Source organism: Motacilla alba, chromosome 2 (assembly GCF_015832195.1).
Source record: "Motacilla alba alba isolate MOTALB_02 chromosome 2, Motacilla_alba_V1.0_pri, whole genome shotgun sequence".
NCBI lineage: Eukaryota > Metazoa > Chordata > Aves > Passeriformes > Motacillidae > Motacilla > Motacilla alba.
The window spans coordinates 112,521,209-112,536,454 of record NC_052017.1 but is presented as its reverse complement, the minus strand read 5'-3'; the positions used below and the strand labels follow the sequence as shown (position 1 = coordinate 112,536,454).

The 15,246-nt window shown below is 35.7% G+C and overlaps 2 protein-coding genes across 9 annotated transcripts in view; one reads left to right on the top strand and one right to left on the bottom strand.

Annotated features, from left to right (window-relative positions):
* TCEA1 (transcription elongation factor A1) overlaps positions 1–7,155 on the top strand; it is a 29,901-nt gene extending 22,746 nt beyond the window's left edge. For 4 of the 5 annotated variants that reach the window (XM_038160453.1, XM_038160445.1, XM_038160471.1 and 1 more), the window contains exons 8-10: positions 1,026–1,172; positions 2,086–2,157; positions 3,222–7,155. In XM_038160453.1, the coding sequence (XP_038016381.1) occupies positions 1,026–1,172; positions 2,086–2,157; positions 3,222–3,230 (228 nt within the window). In that variant the 3' untranslated portion in view covers positions 3,231–7,155. Of the gene's footprint in view, positions 1–1,025; positions 1,173–2,085; positions 3,192–3,221 lie in introns of those variants that run through there. The other variant, XM_038160436.1, reaches the window with a different exon arrangement.
* A 604-nt stretch (positions 7,156–7,759) lies between these two features.
* RGS20 (regulator of G protein signaling 20) overlaps positions 7,760–15,246 on the bottom strand; it is a 36,216-nt gene continuing 28,729 nt past the window's right edge. For all 4 annotated transcript variants that reach the window (XM_038160397.1, XM_038160406.1, XM_038160425.1 and 1 more), the window contains 3 exons: positions 12,404–12,490; positions 11,330–11,564; positions 7,760–10,121 (listed from right to left, as the gene is read on the bottom strand). In XM_038160397.1, coding sequence (XP_038016325.1) covers positions 9,933–10,121; positions 11,330–11,564; positions 12,404–12,490 — 511 coding nt within the window. In that variant the 3' untranslated portion in view covers positions 7,760–9,932. The remainder of the gene's footprint in view (positions 10,122–11,329; positions 11,565–12,403; positions 12,491–15,246) is intronic.

The window sequence follows — 15,246 nt, the reverse complement described above, 5'->3', positions numbered from 1 at the left end:
TGAAAATCATGACTAACTTTATTCCAAAACAAAGTTGTGGTGGGTTTTTTTTGGTGGTTTTCTTTTTCTTCTTTTTTTTTTTTACTAATGCTTTACATAAAGGCTAGGGCAAACAGAGGCTGGTGAAACAATGTGTAAAAAAAGCAAATTGTACCTTTAGTATGTATTTTGATTTTCTTTGTTTTACATATTTGTGTACATATGCATAAACATATATTTTGTCCTGTCCAGTGCACATTCTTTGTTTGATTAATGTTTTGGATTGAAATGTCAAATGGCTAAAACCCCCTTAGTGTTAAGATTACTTCTTAACAGTAGTGAAGGAGCTTTGATACAAGATTTTCATTCCACATCTACATGGGATGGTGAATAAAATTGTATTGAAGAAAAATGTAACAAATTGGTTTTGCTGTGCACACTTGATTACTACACCTTGTGGAGCTCTTGTGCACTAAAACTATTTTAAAGGAAAAAGAAAATGGGTGATTCTGAACTCTTTGGTTAGTGTTGAGAAATGAAGTTAATATGATTTCTGGTGACATATGGTAAATTATGGCTGTACTGTATTTATCACTACAGATATGGAAGTCAAAAAAATGTAACTTTTTTCCTGTAATAAATGTTACGTAGGCCAATGAGATAATTATCCAAGGATCTAACACAGGGAGAGCATCTTTTTTGCCTCCTTGGAGGACTTCTAAGTCTTCTACCTTGCCTCGCTTACATTTCTGAACTTCAGAAGTGTATTTGCATAGAAATGTTTCTAATGTTTGATGTTGTAACTTGTACTTTTTTTTCCTATCTGTGCTAAAAAAAGAGAACATTTTTAACTTCTTGTAGCTTCTGTGCTGTGAAATAGCCCAGTTTAAGTCTTGTAAAATTAAAAATGTGTAGAATTACATTGCCCTTCAACAGAGTTGTTGTTCATGGATTCTAAATAAAAAACTGTATTGGCTCGCACTTTGGTAACTTGTTTTAAAGCTAAAACTCTCTAGTAAACTCTGTCTGCTCTTTGTCCTTTATAGGAAATGGCAAGTGATGAGCTGAAAGAGATGCGCAAAAATCTGACCAAAGAAGCTATCAGAGAGCACCAGATGGCTAAAACAGGAGGTACCCAAACTGATCTGTTTACATGTGGCAAGTGCAAAAAGAAGAACTGTACATACACCCAGGTGCGTGATTATTCAGATTGTTTTCCTTTTTCAAACCTTGAGTCCCATATAAAGATTGTCAGAGAAAAAAAAAATTGGAACTGCAAAACGAACTTCCAACAAAATGCTGACAAATTATAAAACATGAAGATAGCTGGATCTACTTAGCTGTGCTTATATAAAGCAAATTTGTTGTATTTATTTGCCAAAAATTTTATGTAGATCCAAGCTGAGTATCCAAATAGATTGAAACTTGAGTTTCTTCACGATGCTGAATTCTTGATAATTCTTCTTAATACATCATATTCATAAGGGTTTTATGTGGAGGAGAGGTACTGTTTTTAATGTGTGTAAGCTTATTTTTACAGAGGGACTAAATAGCAGAAAATGATATGTATGTATATGCACATGTATATTTATATATATATTTAATGTACCATTTGACTAACACTAGACCCTGATTTGCAGTCATTCCTACAACCACAGAAAGGGTGCTTTAATTGGCTTAACTGTGCTTCAGCGAATGTCATTTTCATCATGGGATCAACTGCATTTATATTTTGTATTGTTCATCAGATGCTTTAAATAGCAAATTGTTTTTCAGTTGTGAGACTTTTAAGCCTTTGCATTGGTAAATGTATGTGAAGCTGTACTGGCCATTGTACTTTTAGTGCAGAATCTTCTCCTAGAAATACATGCACAGTTACAGTGTAGAAATTGGTATTTTAGTGCTATTGAATCTCTCAAAATCCAAGTTTATCATGGCTTTATAGCGAGGCAAAAGCCCAGTTTCAGTTGATACATAAAGTTGTATTTTTATGCAAACTTATTTCCTTAATGTTAAACTTTGATTTTAAGTTACATTGAACACACACTAACAAAAATTGAAGATACTAATTTTCCTTTTCCACTCTGGCTCTTGCCTTTGCCAAAGGTTCAAACCCGCAGTGCTGATGAACCCATGACAACGTTTGTTGTCTGTAATGAATGTGGAAACAGATGGAAGGTAAGACTGTTAGACTGCTCTGCATATTTGATAGCAGGCAGCCAGCCTCTCTGGTTAATTTGGGTTTACAGTAAATGTGACAAACCACTTTCTGTTGACTTTTAGTTACTTCTTAACCCATTAATGATATTACATGTTGAGATTGCACAATAGCTTTAAATTAGAAATTTATTTTTGACTGAAGGTGTGAGATCTCTCAAGAAGGTTGGTGGCAAAGGGAAGAGAAGTCAGGACTTAGTCATTGCAACATTTAGTTACAATACTGCTTTGCCATACAAAGTGGTGACAAGCTAGTCACTGTCTTTTCTCTTTCCTCACCCAAAGTTCTATTAACTGGTTTTAATCTCTGCTTTGGTGAGTGTAACAGGCCTTTTTTAGACCTTTTGTTGTTATTGTTTTTTCTGGTTTTTTGCTATTCTGAAAAGAAGAAGTAATAGAAAAGAGAGATGACTGCTGCTGTATTCCTGTGCCAGGATAAGTGTAGGGCAGTGGTAACTTGATTGAATCTTTTTCTTAAGTTCAGAAAACGGGAATTTATAAAGCTTCTGAGAAACACTGGTAGTTCAATAAAACAGAGAAACACTGAAAGGAAGGCTTGTAAAATTTACAGTTAAAGGTGTGATTACTTGCCATAGGAAGCATGATAACCTCATTCTGTTATTTTCCTATGTTAAGAATGCTGCAGCTCTGCAGGGCCATGCCATGGTATATGTTAAGACTGCCACATAAAAAATATTTTATGTATCTTGGTTTACATAGCTTATTGCTGAACATTGTTCAAATATGGGCTCCAAGATACCTAAATAATATATAAAGCTTAGAAATCGTTTGATGGAATTGTTTGCAGTACCTGAAAAAGTATATTTGTCCTTAAAACCTTATGTAAGGTGGCAGTTACAGAAGCGTCTGTGTACAGATGCCTGAAGGAATGGTTAAAATCTAAGCAAATGCTTTAATTAGTAATTTCCATATCCCAGGTATGGTGCTGTATTTCTGTTTCTTCTTGCAGAGATTTAGAACTAAGATGTATGAAGATCTCATAAAACATTGTTTTCTTTTGACAGTTCTGTTAGAAGAAGAAATTGTCAAGACATCTGGACCAGTATGAACGAGGATTTTGTAATTAGCTTTAAAAACTAGGCTAAGCATCTAGCTTCCTGCAAATGAGAGGGTTTTTTGGTTTTTCTTTTCTTTTTATTTCAAAGCAGCATACATGCCTCAAGTTAGCCTTTGTTTTGACACAACCATAATTTCCTTAAATGCCTTCCTAGAGCTGGTAGTCATAGGGCCAGGTTGCTCAACTGTATGGTGAATTTTAAAATATTTTTTCATTTTTATAAGTAAGTTGACATTAAACTTTTACCAGTTAAACATTTTGGTAATTGTCTTGGTTTTTTCTAACTATGTGAATAATGTACTGTATATTTTGTGGTCTGAAATATACACGCTCCTCCTGTGTGTATTTTGCCTCTCCACATTTGCTCGATTGTTAGAATGAAATTTTGTTTCTCTCTGCTGTGTTCACTTTGCTTTGCAAGCAGAAAAAGTATATTAGTTCCTCATAACATTAAACTCAGTTGTTAACTAATACACAATTTAATTAACTCTCTAGTTCGTGTGCTCTTTCTGGACTAGGACTAAATTTGCAGTCATGGGGTTTGAATATTTATTAGTCGATATGATGATCTCTTTTGCAGTGGTTGGTTAAGCTTGTTTATGTAACCAGCTTTGATCAATGCAATATATTTTATTGCCCAAAGCATGTATTTTACCTCCTATCAGCAGGCATTATTTCTAAGAATGTCTTAAAATAGTGGTTAAATCTGATTTGAGTGTTCAGTCTTGCTTAACGTGCTTGACAACCAACTTGGGCTTAGACTTTGTAAATAAGCAAAGGCGTTGTGTTGTAGGCTATCCTAATAACACCAGGTAACCAATTCATTACATTAAACTGGCTGGGGAGGTAATACTAAACTCCCTTCATTTAAATGGCATTGATTTTGTTCATGAAATGATTTTTTGAGATGTAGGGTATCCTGTGTCCATCATAGACCTGCAAGTGGGAATAAATTATTAAAGTTGTGATCTTTTCCATATGAGAAATTATATAAATGCTGCTTTTTTTAGAGTTTGCTTTTCAACAGTGCATGTTTAGAAATATTTGCAAGTGTGTTTTCAAGGAAAAACATGTCAACATCTTTAGAAGGGATTAAATTCATTAAATCTAATTTTATATTACTTAATTTGTTAGAGTTTGGGGCTGAGGAGGTCTATTTTGACACTGTGTAAATTATTCATGAGGGGATGGGAAGAGTATGCACAGCTCCTGGAAAATAAATTCCTTTAATGTAAAGGAAAACCAAGTTTTTCTATGTTGAATGTTTTTTGTGTGATAGTGGCAACCGTAACAAATGAGTTGGAAATAGTATGATGACACTTGAACTTTGGGAGACAAGAACTGTTTGGTTAGTACTTGATACAGCAAGCTCTTCCAGTCAGCTTATGCAAGGAAGTGTGGCTTTTCTGCTGAAGGGTAAAAATTATTAAAATAGAGGAAATTTTGTTACAGACTATTTTTTTAGGCAGAAAATTGCTTAGCATTTAAGGTTTCTTGAATAGCTTTTTATATATAAACATTTAAACTCAACTTACCCTAATGCCTTTTAGAAAACATTTTTTCTACTAGCAGCATAGGTTGATTTTCAGCCTGTCTGTAGGTCCATTGGCAGGATTGCTTCCTAAGAGTTACTAAAAGATGTAAAATTGATTTTTTTGAAGTTGTTGAGGACAACAAACCAATTAAAGATCTTTACTGTCAATTAGAGTGTTTTGTTTGTGGACCTTTCTAAAAGAACAAGTCAAAAAAATTGTGTTAAAAATGACAGCAAATGGGATGCCAAGTAGGCCTAAATTTCCACAACTGTTCACAGCACGTATATACAGGGCAGGCAGTGGTTGGTTTGCTTAACCTTCCTCACAGTGTGTGTCCTTTAATCTTAGTGTATGATTGTGACACTTAGAAGGAATATCTTTTGAGAAAATGTAGTAATTGTATTTCTGTAGTCACCAGCTTACATTTGGACTATATTAAAAGAACCAGAACTGTGGTAGCACTTTCTGTGATGCAGGTATATCCAAGCAGGAGTTGAAATGAAATGAGATTTCACCTGATGATACCTGAGCAGCAGCCTTCATCCTTCTCCCTTCTGCCCCCACGGCATTTCTTTTTCCCAGTGAAAGATGGAACGCAACAGCTAGATCCAAAAATGCATCTCTTCTATTAATGTTTTATTTTGGTTACCCAAATCCAAAAATAAAACTTTCCGGTACTGATTTTGGATGGACCTCTGTTCAACAGTTGCTGCAGTTTTCACAGCTGTCTGAAATTGATCTCCTGTATGGAAGAGGATGCAAAGGTGGGGCTGGGGCTGTCTCACTTCTCCAGCTGGCTGGCTTGTCTACTGGGCTGCAGTTGTGCTATGACTGACCCAATACACTGGGGCATTTCATGCACTGAAACGTGCCAGCAGAACTGGTGATGAATCTCTCCATCTAAGAATAGCAGCTTTGGTTATTACCTTTATGGACACTTGAATCCTCTCAGATAAAGCAGAGTTATCCTACAATTTAAGGTAATTTTTACACAATTCTAATAGAGAGAATGAGAAACACACACACATTCCTTCTAAAGTCTGTGTGTCTGTGCGTGTGTGTTCTTTAAGGACCCAATCTTCTGTAAGCAAGGCTAGAGGATCCTGCTGCTCAGAAAACACAGCTTCTGGATCCTTCATTAGAAGACATTTTCTCATATATAATACATTAGCTCATATATTCTGTTATCTCGTTCAGGAGAAAGGATGAGTTTTAAACTCTCTTGTACTGAATGCTTCTTTTTGACTATCACTAAGCAGAAGGGAATTATCTGCCCAGTAATCTTGGCTTTTGTGAATCCAAGAAAGGGCCTGGTTTTTATCCGGAGTTCAGGATTCCACTTGTGATCACATACATGAGTTTTAAATTGAAACTCACAACCCTTGCCAGCTTGACAGGACTTAATTCATCAATTTGAAGTCTTCATTCTGTAAAATTTGGTTGTATTACCTTTCAAACACTTGCCTCTGGAAATGGATCATGAAATATTAGCCATTCATATAAACAAATCTAAGGAGTTTTACTTCTTTTAAGCACAATTTTATACAGCTGTATATTAGCTTCTGTTTCACTAGATCATCACTACTCTTGAATTCTTTTACCATTTCAAAGAGTTTGGGATTAATTTAGTTGCAATATTAGTATAAAAATTTCTCATAATGTGATTGAAACGATACTCGTACCCTTTATGGCAGAAGACACATGTTCTTAAGAACTGCTTACAGCAAAGTTGTTTAAAAATTACTTAACATTTTGATATGATAGGCTTTCTCATCACTTTATCTTTTTTCTGATATCCTTTGTAATCAGAAACTGCATAAGTACATGATGTTTGTGTGATGAATTTTAATCTAACTTTATATGGAAGAGCCCTTCAGAATATTTTTTTTCTCCATTTGTACTGTGCTAATGACTTTGGAATTTAAAGGTCACTGTAAAGCACAATATGTTGGCTGAAGGAGCCCATGCAATTTTAATAGTGCTTAGCAGGCTGGTGAAAAGAGCAGTCTTTTACAGTATGCATGTTCTGTGGGAGTTACTGCTTTATGATGTGCAGACATTGAAGGAAGAATGCCAGTGGACTGGAAAGTTGTTACAGCTTAATGATATCCTGCAGTTCAATAAATGCCAAGGCAAACCAACCGTGCTCATTTTCAACCTAGGATAAATTGATTTTGTGATAATTTCTTACATGATTAAATAATGTCTTATGTCAATATGATTATTTTCTCTTGCTATTCATGTAACAGCTTGTCTATGGAAATTTTCCTTTTCAGTGCACATTTCTTTTGCCCTGAGAAGTTTATGCACCATGAGCAGGTATATAGCAATGAAATGTAATTAAAACTTTGTTGTCTGTGTGGGTAGGTTTTTGTTTTCATCTTCCCCCTCCCTCCCTCCTTGCCTCCATGCCATCAATTAAATCCAGCATTAACCAGCCTCCAAATAACCAGATATTTAAGGGAGTGGGTTGTTTGGGTTTTTAGGAGATATTCTCAGGATGTCTAGGGATCAGCATTCTGCCACTGGTGGTGGGTATAAGCTTAGGCCTGAAGCACAGCAGTAAGATTTGTTAAGATATTTCAGGAAAGAATGCACATTGCAAATGTCAACATATTGTAATGCAGAAGTAAAATGAAAATTGCCTAGAGAATGTTCATTGCTTAGAAGTTGTGGCACATGGAAAATAAGCTTAGAAATTATTACTTTCTTTTTTTTATAATTTAATGTTAACCATAAAACTGCCCAAACCAATATAGTTTTCTCTCCCCTCTAACTTCATTGCATTTTTTTCTTGCAGAATAATATAATATATTGTTTGATATGGACTATAAGTGTTCAGTCTGTCTTCCAGCTTTTAATGAAGTATTTTTGCAGGGAAGAGAGGTAACTTAAAAGAAAAAGAAATTAAATCCTCCATTTTGTGAGGTGACATGCTTTGAAGTTTTTGGGTTTTTTTTTGTTTTTTTTTTTTGATTTATGCATATGATCTTTCCAACAAGCTGAATTTGACCTAGGTAAACTTTATTTGTCAACTTAGAGGTTTAGAGCACTCCTGCCCACTCTGATTAAAACAAATAGAGTATCATCTGTTTGACTGCAAGCTCCCCATGAGTGCTGCCTTATGAAGATACCTGGTTTGTTTTGTTGAAGTTACTACTTACATTGCAATATTTCACGTAAACTGAAATTGTATTGGTATTGCTTTGGGTGTGTTTAATAGAAATTCAGCTGAGGTAAGCAGCATTGATAGATTAAGCAGTGGCAAACACTAACTGAACTGTGTCTTTAGTGGTACATGGAAGGGTTTCCTCTTAATCTAGTCACCCAGCACTGTGCTGCACCAGGCAAAAGCACTTTGCTTCGCTCTCTCTAGATTTTTTTGGTTTACTTTTTTGTGCTGACATGTTGAATACTGTTTTATTGTTGGAAGGAGATGATGAAAACTGGTTATAGAATCATAAATTATTTGGGTTGGAAGGTACCTTCATCTAGTACCATCCCCACTGGCAGGAACACTTTCCACTAGACCAGGTTGCCCATCCAGCCTGGCTTGAACCAGGCCATAGCATTGATAAATTACCATGTATCAGCTCTTCTCCTGTGGTGCTATGCACTGAAAAATAAAATCATTATGTGCTTCAAAATGTAGTAAGGGCACAACATGTCACCTGCCAGGTGCATTAAGGAAACAAATTAATGTCTTAAATTCTGTTTTGTTCTTCCCATTTCATTTTTTTTTTTAGAGAAAGTTCCCATTTTGTATTTTCCATAGTGCTGGAATTAGGCAAAGAGTAGGTTTTGGAAAGGCTGCAGTATACATCACTGAACTATGTCTGTCTGATTCTCCCTTCTAGGGGTATTTTTTTGGTGTCTTTTTGTTTCCCATATGTCTTCCCAACCTATATGTGTCATTTGGCTCATTTCAATAATACACAGGGAAAAATACAATTCAGTGGAAATCCACTATAAACTCCAGAGTTTAATGTAGTGGAATTGTGTGATTTAAAAGAAAGAAGACATTAGAGTAACAGATCTACAGATAGTTTATGTGGATTCAACTTACTTTCTTCCTAGTATTTCCTGTGATTACTGATTTTGAGATATGACCCGGAATTGAGTGTAATGCTTTGAGTATACTATAAATGAACATGGTTTATAACTGGATAGAGCTGGTGCTGTTGGACAGTGTGAAATAGTGCTGTATTAGAACACAAGTTCCATCTTCCTTCTTTTATTAAGTAAATTGTGTGTATATCTGTAATGGAAACCTTACAAGATCTGTCAGGGAACGGGAGAATTTCGTATTTACAAACCCAAGATAGTTGAACCTTGTCCTCTTGGGAGCAAATAGTGAAGGGTTTTACAAACACCTACTGAGGGAAGAGAAAAATATGTGAGAATTCTTGTGCTTTATTTTGGATTTTGAATGCCCAGACTTGTCTTCCTCTGAAATAAATAATTTAACTTTATGAACATTAACAAAGGGAGCTTAATGCTTTCAGCAGATTCTAATACTAAAATAACAATTCTTCAGCAAAAGATTTTTTTATAAGCATTATTTCAACCAGTAACTCTCATAAACTTGAGATTGCCATGCCAATTTCCATTAGTGCACCATGTATGCATTAAATATACCAAAACAAGTGGAGTGTACCTATACCAGGTGTGATGGCAGTGCCTAGAGTAGCACAGTATTGACAGTAATATTTTTACTTTGGTCACAGTGTGGATGGGCAACTGGTTTGGTTTTCAAGAAAATTCTAACACTCCACTTATAAATCAGTTTTAGTTTCATGCTCAGTTGATATTTGTACCTCAGACTTAAGTTGTAATAGCTTTGTGTCTGAATTTTCTGCTGTGTTTGAAAAAATACTGCATTTTTTTGAACAAGGTTTCTTCTTCATTCTCGTAATTTCCTTTAGCAAAGTAATACTGAATTTAATCAGGAACTGTACTTAGCTGATTGTGTCAGAGCTTTGTGCGGATTTAAATTATTCAGTCTGTAGTAAAACTTGCCTGAGTTATTTTCAGGTAAATATCTGATTAATTCTAAATTCCCTGTGGATTTCTGTAGCCCAGAGTCCCGTCTGTTTTAAAATAAATACATTTAAGAAAAAATTCTATGCTTCAGTGGATTTTTCAGACAAGGACTGAAGCAAGTCCTTATAAATAGCAGAGTTCATAAACCGTGGGTAAGAGTCTCTGTGCATTAAGGTATAAATCTGAAGCTGTGCGTCATCAAAGGTGTGTTGTGAAGGTTCCAGCATATTTCGGTTAATGACTTCTCTTACTCTGGAGTCCAGACTGACCTGTGTATTAAAATAGAAAGTCATGTAAGTAATAGTGGTGAATAGTACAGGTGGGGTCTTAGTTTTGTTTCATTGGTTGAAAAAGCCATCTTTTTTAAGCATTTCAGCTGGTGTCCTCCAAGACTGTAAAAATTGCTAAATAAACTTATGCAAAAAATGATTCTGTTAAAATTTGAATAGAGTAATATCTTGAGTATGGGTAATGTCCTCACTGAGGTACCTTATTTGAACAAGGCTGTCTGCAATCCCATTATTACTGAGACCGATGGGTTATTTCCAGACCAACTTCCTGCTCTGCAGTAGAGAGCATTTATAATTTTTTGTGACAGTTCATTTCCTGGAGAGTTGGTGCTGTTGTAAAGAGACTGAGTTTGGAGTATGACGCAGGTGGACAGTGTAACCTGGGAAGCTGTTTCTTAATCAAATTGCTGTAAAAAAGCAGAGTTGATGTGAACCACAGGTAGGGCTATATAATGATTCCATACAACCTACAGTAATGTAGGTTGTTTTTTTTTTCCTGCAGGTCCTATGTCTGGAGAGAGATATTAGTATTGCAGGAACGGACTGGGTAGATTTAAACAGCATTTTCATAAGTACATAAGTATAGCTGGCACCAAAAAATTAAATTGCAATTTTGCAAGGATGTTAAAAGGTATAAAATTCTAGCCTGCTTGGCAGGATTATATTCAAACTGTACTGAGGTGTCTTTGAAACTTGACGTATTTGCTAACATCAAAGTAGTTTTGAAAATTTTGGGGAGGTAATTGTGTTTGTTCTATGCCATATTTTGTCAGCTGCTCTGTGAGAAATTTGTCTTTGAAAATGACACTTTATTTGTGGTTACTCTGCTTTTGGAGAAACGTGTACCCCCTCTTCCAAGTGTAATGAGAAAAGGAACTGATTTGTCCAACAAATAAAATTTGAGTTGGGCAAGGATAATGTGATCAGCCATATATTTGTGCATCAAACTAAAAATTCCACACCAGCATGCCAGGGTAGCATAGGAAGAGATTCTTATAACAGTGAAAGTAGTTTTGACCATCTCACCTTGATGATGGTTGCCTTCCTCCCCTAAATATCTACTTGATGGCAGTGGAATGTGGGGCGGCCGCGGGGGATTCTCTGTAAGTATTGCTGTAGCTTTAAACACATGTTAGAACTAACTGTGCAAAGAAACATCAAAGCATGTATTAGGGAAAGCAATATACCTCCTTTGGAGAAAGGATAGAAATATAATCTTCATAAATTAGTCTTGCTTTTTCTTCTATGACGCTTTTGTTGGATTCTTGTTTTAGTTCCTCACAGGCCATCCAGAAAAGCATGTTTTCCTCGCTGAATTCTGTTCGCAGAAATTCACGAAAAGCATTTCTGCCAGCTGGAGTAAGCATCAGCTTGTCAAATGATTGAGCCCAGGCATTTACTTCTTCGAGAGTGGGAGCAGGGCTTAAGGAGGAAGAAGAGCAAAAGGAGAGAAACGAATGATTGTTACTCAAGCTGTTTGCGGCTGGCAGGAGGCATCTGCCGTCACAATGGATCAAAATTGTGAGGTTCATGGAGTTCTGATTCCTCACTGGAACTACCCAAGTGCAAACTTGTGTAAACACGTTTATAAGATGTTTTTTGAAAGTGTGCTTATCAAAAGCTCTGATACAGGTGATTGCCTCTGCTTTGATGCAGAAATTGCAGTTTACTGCTCAGAGTAATTGGAACAAAGAAGTACCCATGCAACAGCTAGACATTTTTTCTATCCCTAATATTCCTTGTTAAATTATGGTTAAAAATTGAATGAAAATACATTTAAAGAAGCAATGAGTCAAACACTTTGAAAGGTACCCACCTGTATGTTACCATTTTGCAAGTATTTTTACCTGTTTGAGCATTTCTGAAGAAACTTGCCTGACTTTTGGGAGGATTTATCCTCCAGTTTATTATTTTTTTAAGGCTGAGCATTGCTGGTTAAGCTTATTGCATACTTGCTGGGTGGGAACAGGGTGCATTTTAAAATTATTTCAGGAAAAAGTAAAATTTCAGTTTATAATGCTTGTTTTAATTTGTCATGGGAGTGGGGATGTGCTTACGTGCTGCATATAAATAAAGTAAAATATTACAGATCAGACCTTTGGTTCATTAGGAGGTAAAAAACAGGTGACTTGCAAATTGGGTGTAAATGACAAGCAGATAATAGTTATTTTCATATTTCAGGTAAACCATTGCAATTACTTAGTATGGCTTGTTGGGTTTGTTTCATTTTAGCTTAAAAGAACACTTAATAAAGACCATACCTTTCCTCACAGTTTGGAATACCCTCTGCTTGGAGTTCATGAGATGTTCTCCTTGCTCTCTCTTCTTCTTGATTTCTAACAGTAAGACTGCGAAGCAGCAAACAAAGTTTTAGTCAACTTTATAGAGAAAAAGGCTGAACATACACCAGATACTTTTTCTTCTATACTAAAAAAATAATTCTAAAAGGACAGAAGCTAATGATAGGCACATAACCCACAGTTACATTCTGACCTTATTTTTACAATTATATAAACCTTGAGTGTAGCTGAATGCCGTTTAATATTCTATAATACATATTTTCTACAGAAGGAGCAAAGTTCCATAAAATATCTCAAGTTGAACGGACCCATAAGGATTGTCAGGTCCAATTCTATATATATATATATACACACACAAGTGTAAATGGGATGTATATGTATACATGCATACCCTTTGTCACATACCAAATTTATTCTCCATTGGTCTTTGTACTGTGTATGCTCAGTGCAATGCTTTTACTTAAGCTGGACCTGATGCACTGGTTTTATGTGAGTTAGGTTTCAAGGTAGGGTTAGGTGGGTTTGGATTTGTTTGTTTGCATTTTTTTTCTCCTCAGTTGTGATGAAGGCCGAGACTCTGGTTTGGAGTGGTGGTACCAGGAAAGCCAGAGTTACGAAGCAGGACACAAGATTTAAGTGAGGTAAAGACTTCTCTGTGTGATGCTGGAAGGGTAAGCCAGATTGTGTGGTGATTGATGCAATCATTAGAAAACTGGTAATACATTTGTCAAAATGTGAGGTCTGGAGCACAAAGAGCAGATCTATCATTGTTGAATATAATTTTGAGTATGTCTGAATGGAAAAATTTGATTGTAGCATTACAAAAACAAAGTTTGCTGCAATCACTAGTGATCGCTGACAGTTTTTGATGTCCTGTGGAAGGGTAGCTGTGAAGTCCTGCTTCTTTCATCTGATGTTAGTTAAGATAGCTCTAGTTTTTAAAAATTTCTTTTGTAGTTGTAGATGATTTATTTTCATTTGAAACTGGATTTGAAAATATAGATTTTTTTTTTTTAGTGAGTGGGGACTACATTCCAGTTCATCCAGGCTATGGTAGTTTAGTGAGAAATGCATATGCATACACACATGCTGTCATACAATCTGTAAAGCTGCTTAAAATATGTCAAGAAGAAAAGGTCCCAGTGTTTTCTATATTTTATATTGCCTGTTATTTGTATGAAACGGGTTCTCCAGCTGAAACAAGGCAACACAGTTGCTATAACTTCTAGGGAAATACCAAACTTAATTTCTTCATTTGTATCTTATCTTTCTTTCATGCTAATATTCTACATTTTGCTGCCTTAATCCCTAAGAATCTCATTTATCTCTAGGAAGGTTTTTTGTTAAACCAAACCAGTGGATTTTTCTGCCTGTTTTGCATTCTAAACTCTTGGCCAAGTCTTATTTGCAGCCTTATTATTTACTGGGGCTTCTCCTTCCCCCTCTTTGTCTACTGTTAGTCCATAATCTGCATAGACCTACTTTTCTCTTTGCCACAGCAGTCCATGTGTTGAAGATATAGGAAAGCTTTTGTATTGCTGAGATGGAGAGCACATAGTGCAAGCACTTTTTTTCAGCAATATCTGAACCATATGTTCAAACCAATGAACTATGTCAACTTACCTTTTCAGGGGAAAAAAAAAAAGAAAAATATAAGTAGTAATGCTAGTTCTTTTTGTTGTTAGGTTATATGGGTCTCAAGCCTGTACTACCCTTTTTACCAGTGATTCTGGCCTTTTTTGAACATGTAAAGTGATATGTATTCTCACACACAGACAGGAAGTGATAATCTTGTCAGAGCTATTTTTGGATTGTGGGGAAGCAACAGATCCAATAGAAAGGAATACAGTCTTATGGGATAATGTACAGAAAAGGAAAAAGACCAAAGAAATAACAAAAGCCTCCCTAAGTGAACATGCCATGCTTCAGAGAAGTGCTTACAGGCAGGCTCTTTCCCTAGAAATGTACAAGTGAACAATAGAGAGACTAGTGCAATACTGTATCCTCTCGGGATCTGGAAGAGTAACAGGCTGGAGGCTTGGGTTTGACTGTAGGAATGAACACAGGCTCTGAGCATCCAGCTGAGAGACTCATTTCAGTTCATTCTAAATCTACTATTAAGAATATGCTGAATATTGGATGTTCAGCAGCTCAGCAGCATGACTCATGGAGACTGTTATTTTTATTCCTATTCATAATCTTTCTGTTCCAAGAGCTTAGGCTATTTTGAGAAAATGGTCTATGAATGGGGAACATAAATAGCCTAATTATGGTTTGTTTTGCATTTCTTGCTACTAGAAAACAATTGTTTCAAAAAAATCAGAAATTATTTTAAAGCTGAAACAGGCTACTCTGTTTCTGAGCCTGTATTGGTTTCCCAGATGATTCTAAAATGCAAATAGGAATTTTAAGCATCGTGAATTTTGGGTACTTTCACAAACCCTATCGAGTAAATTGCTTTCTTTGAATTGTTTGAATAGTGAGACACACAGAAAATATCAGGTAAAATGACAAAAAATATCAGGTAAAATGACAAAAAAAAGAGCGTTTTATCAACAATTTAAAAAGTAAAATGCAAATTTTATATACTATGACTTAGTAGATAAATGGGTCTTTTTTCCTTAAATGGAAAGCCATTTTTGTGTAATGCAGCTCTGAATGGAGCCACTTGCACTGGACAGCTGTTGAAATGGCATTGGAATTTGTCTGGGATGCTTTAACATAGATGCAATAGGTCACAAACTGATCCTGTACAGGCAGAGTGTTGATGTCTGTCTAAATTCTACCTTAGTTTACTTCTAAGC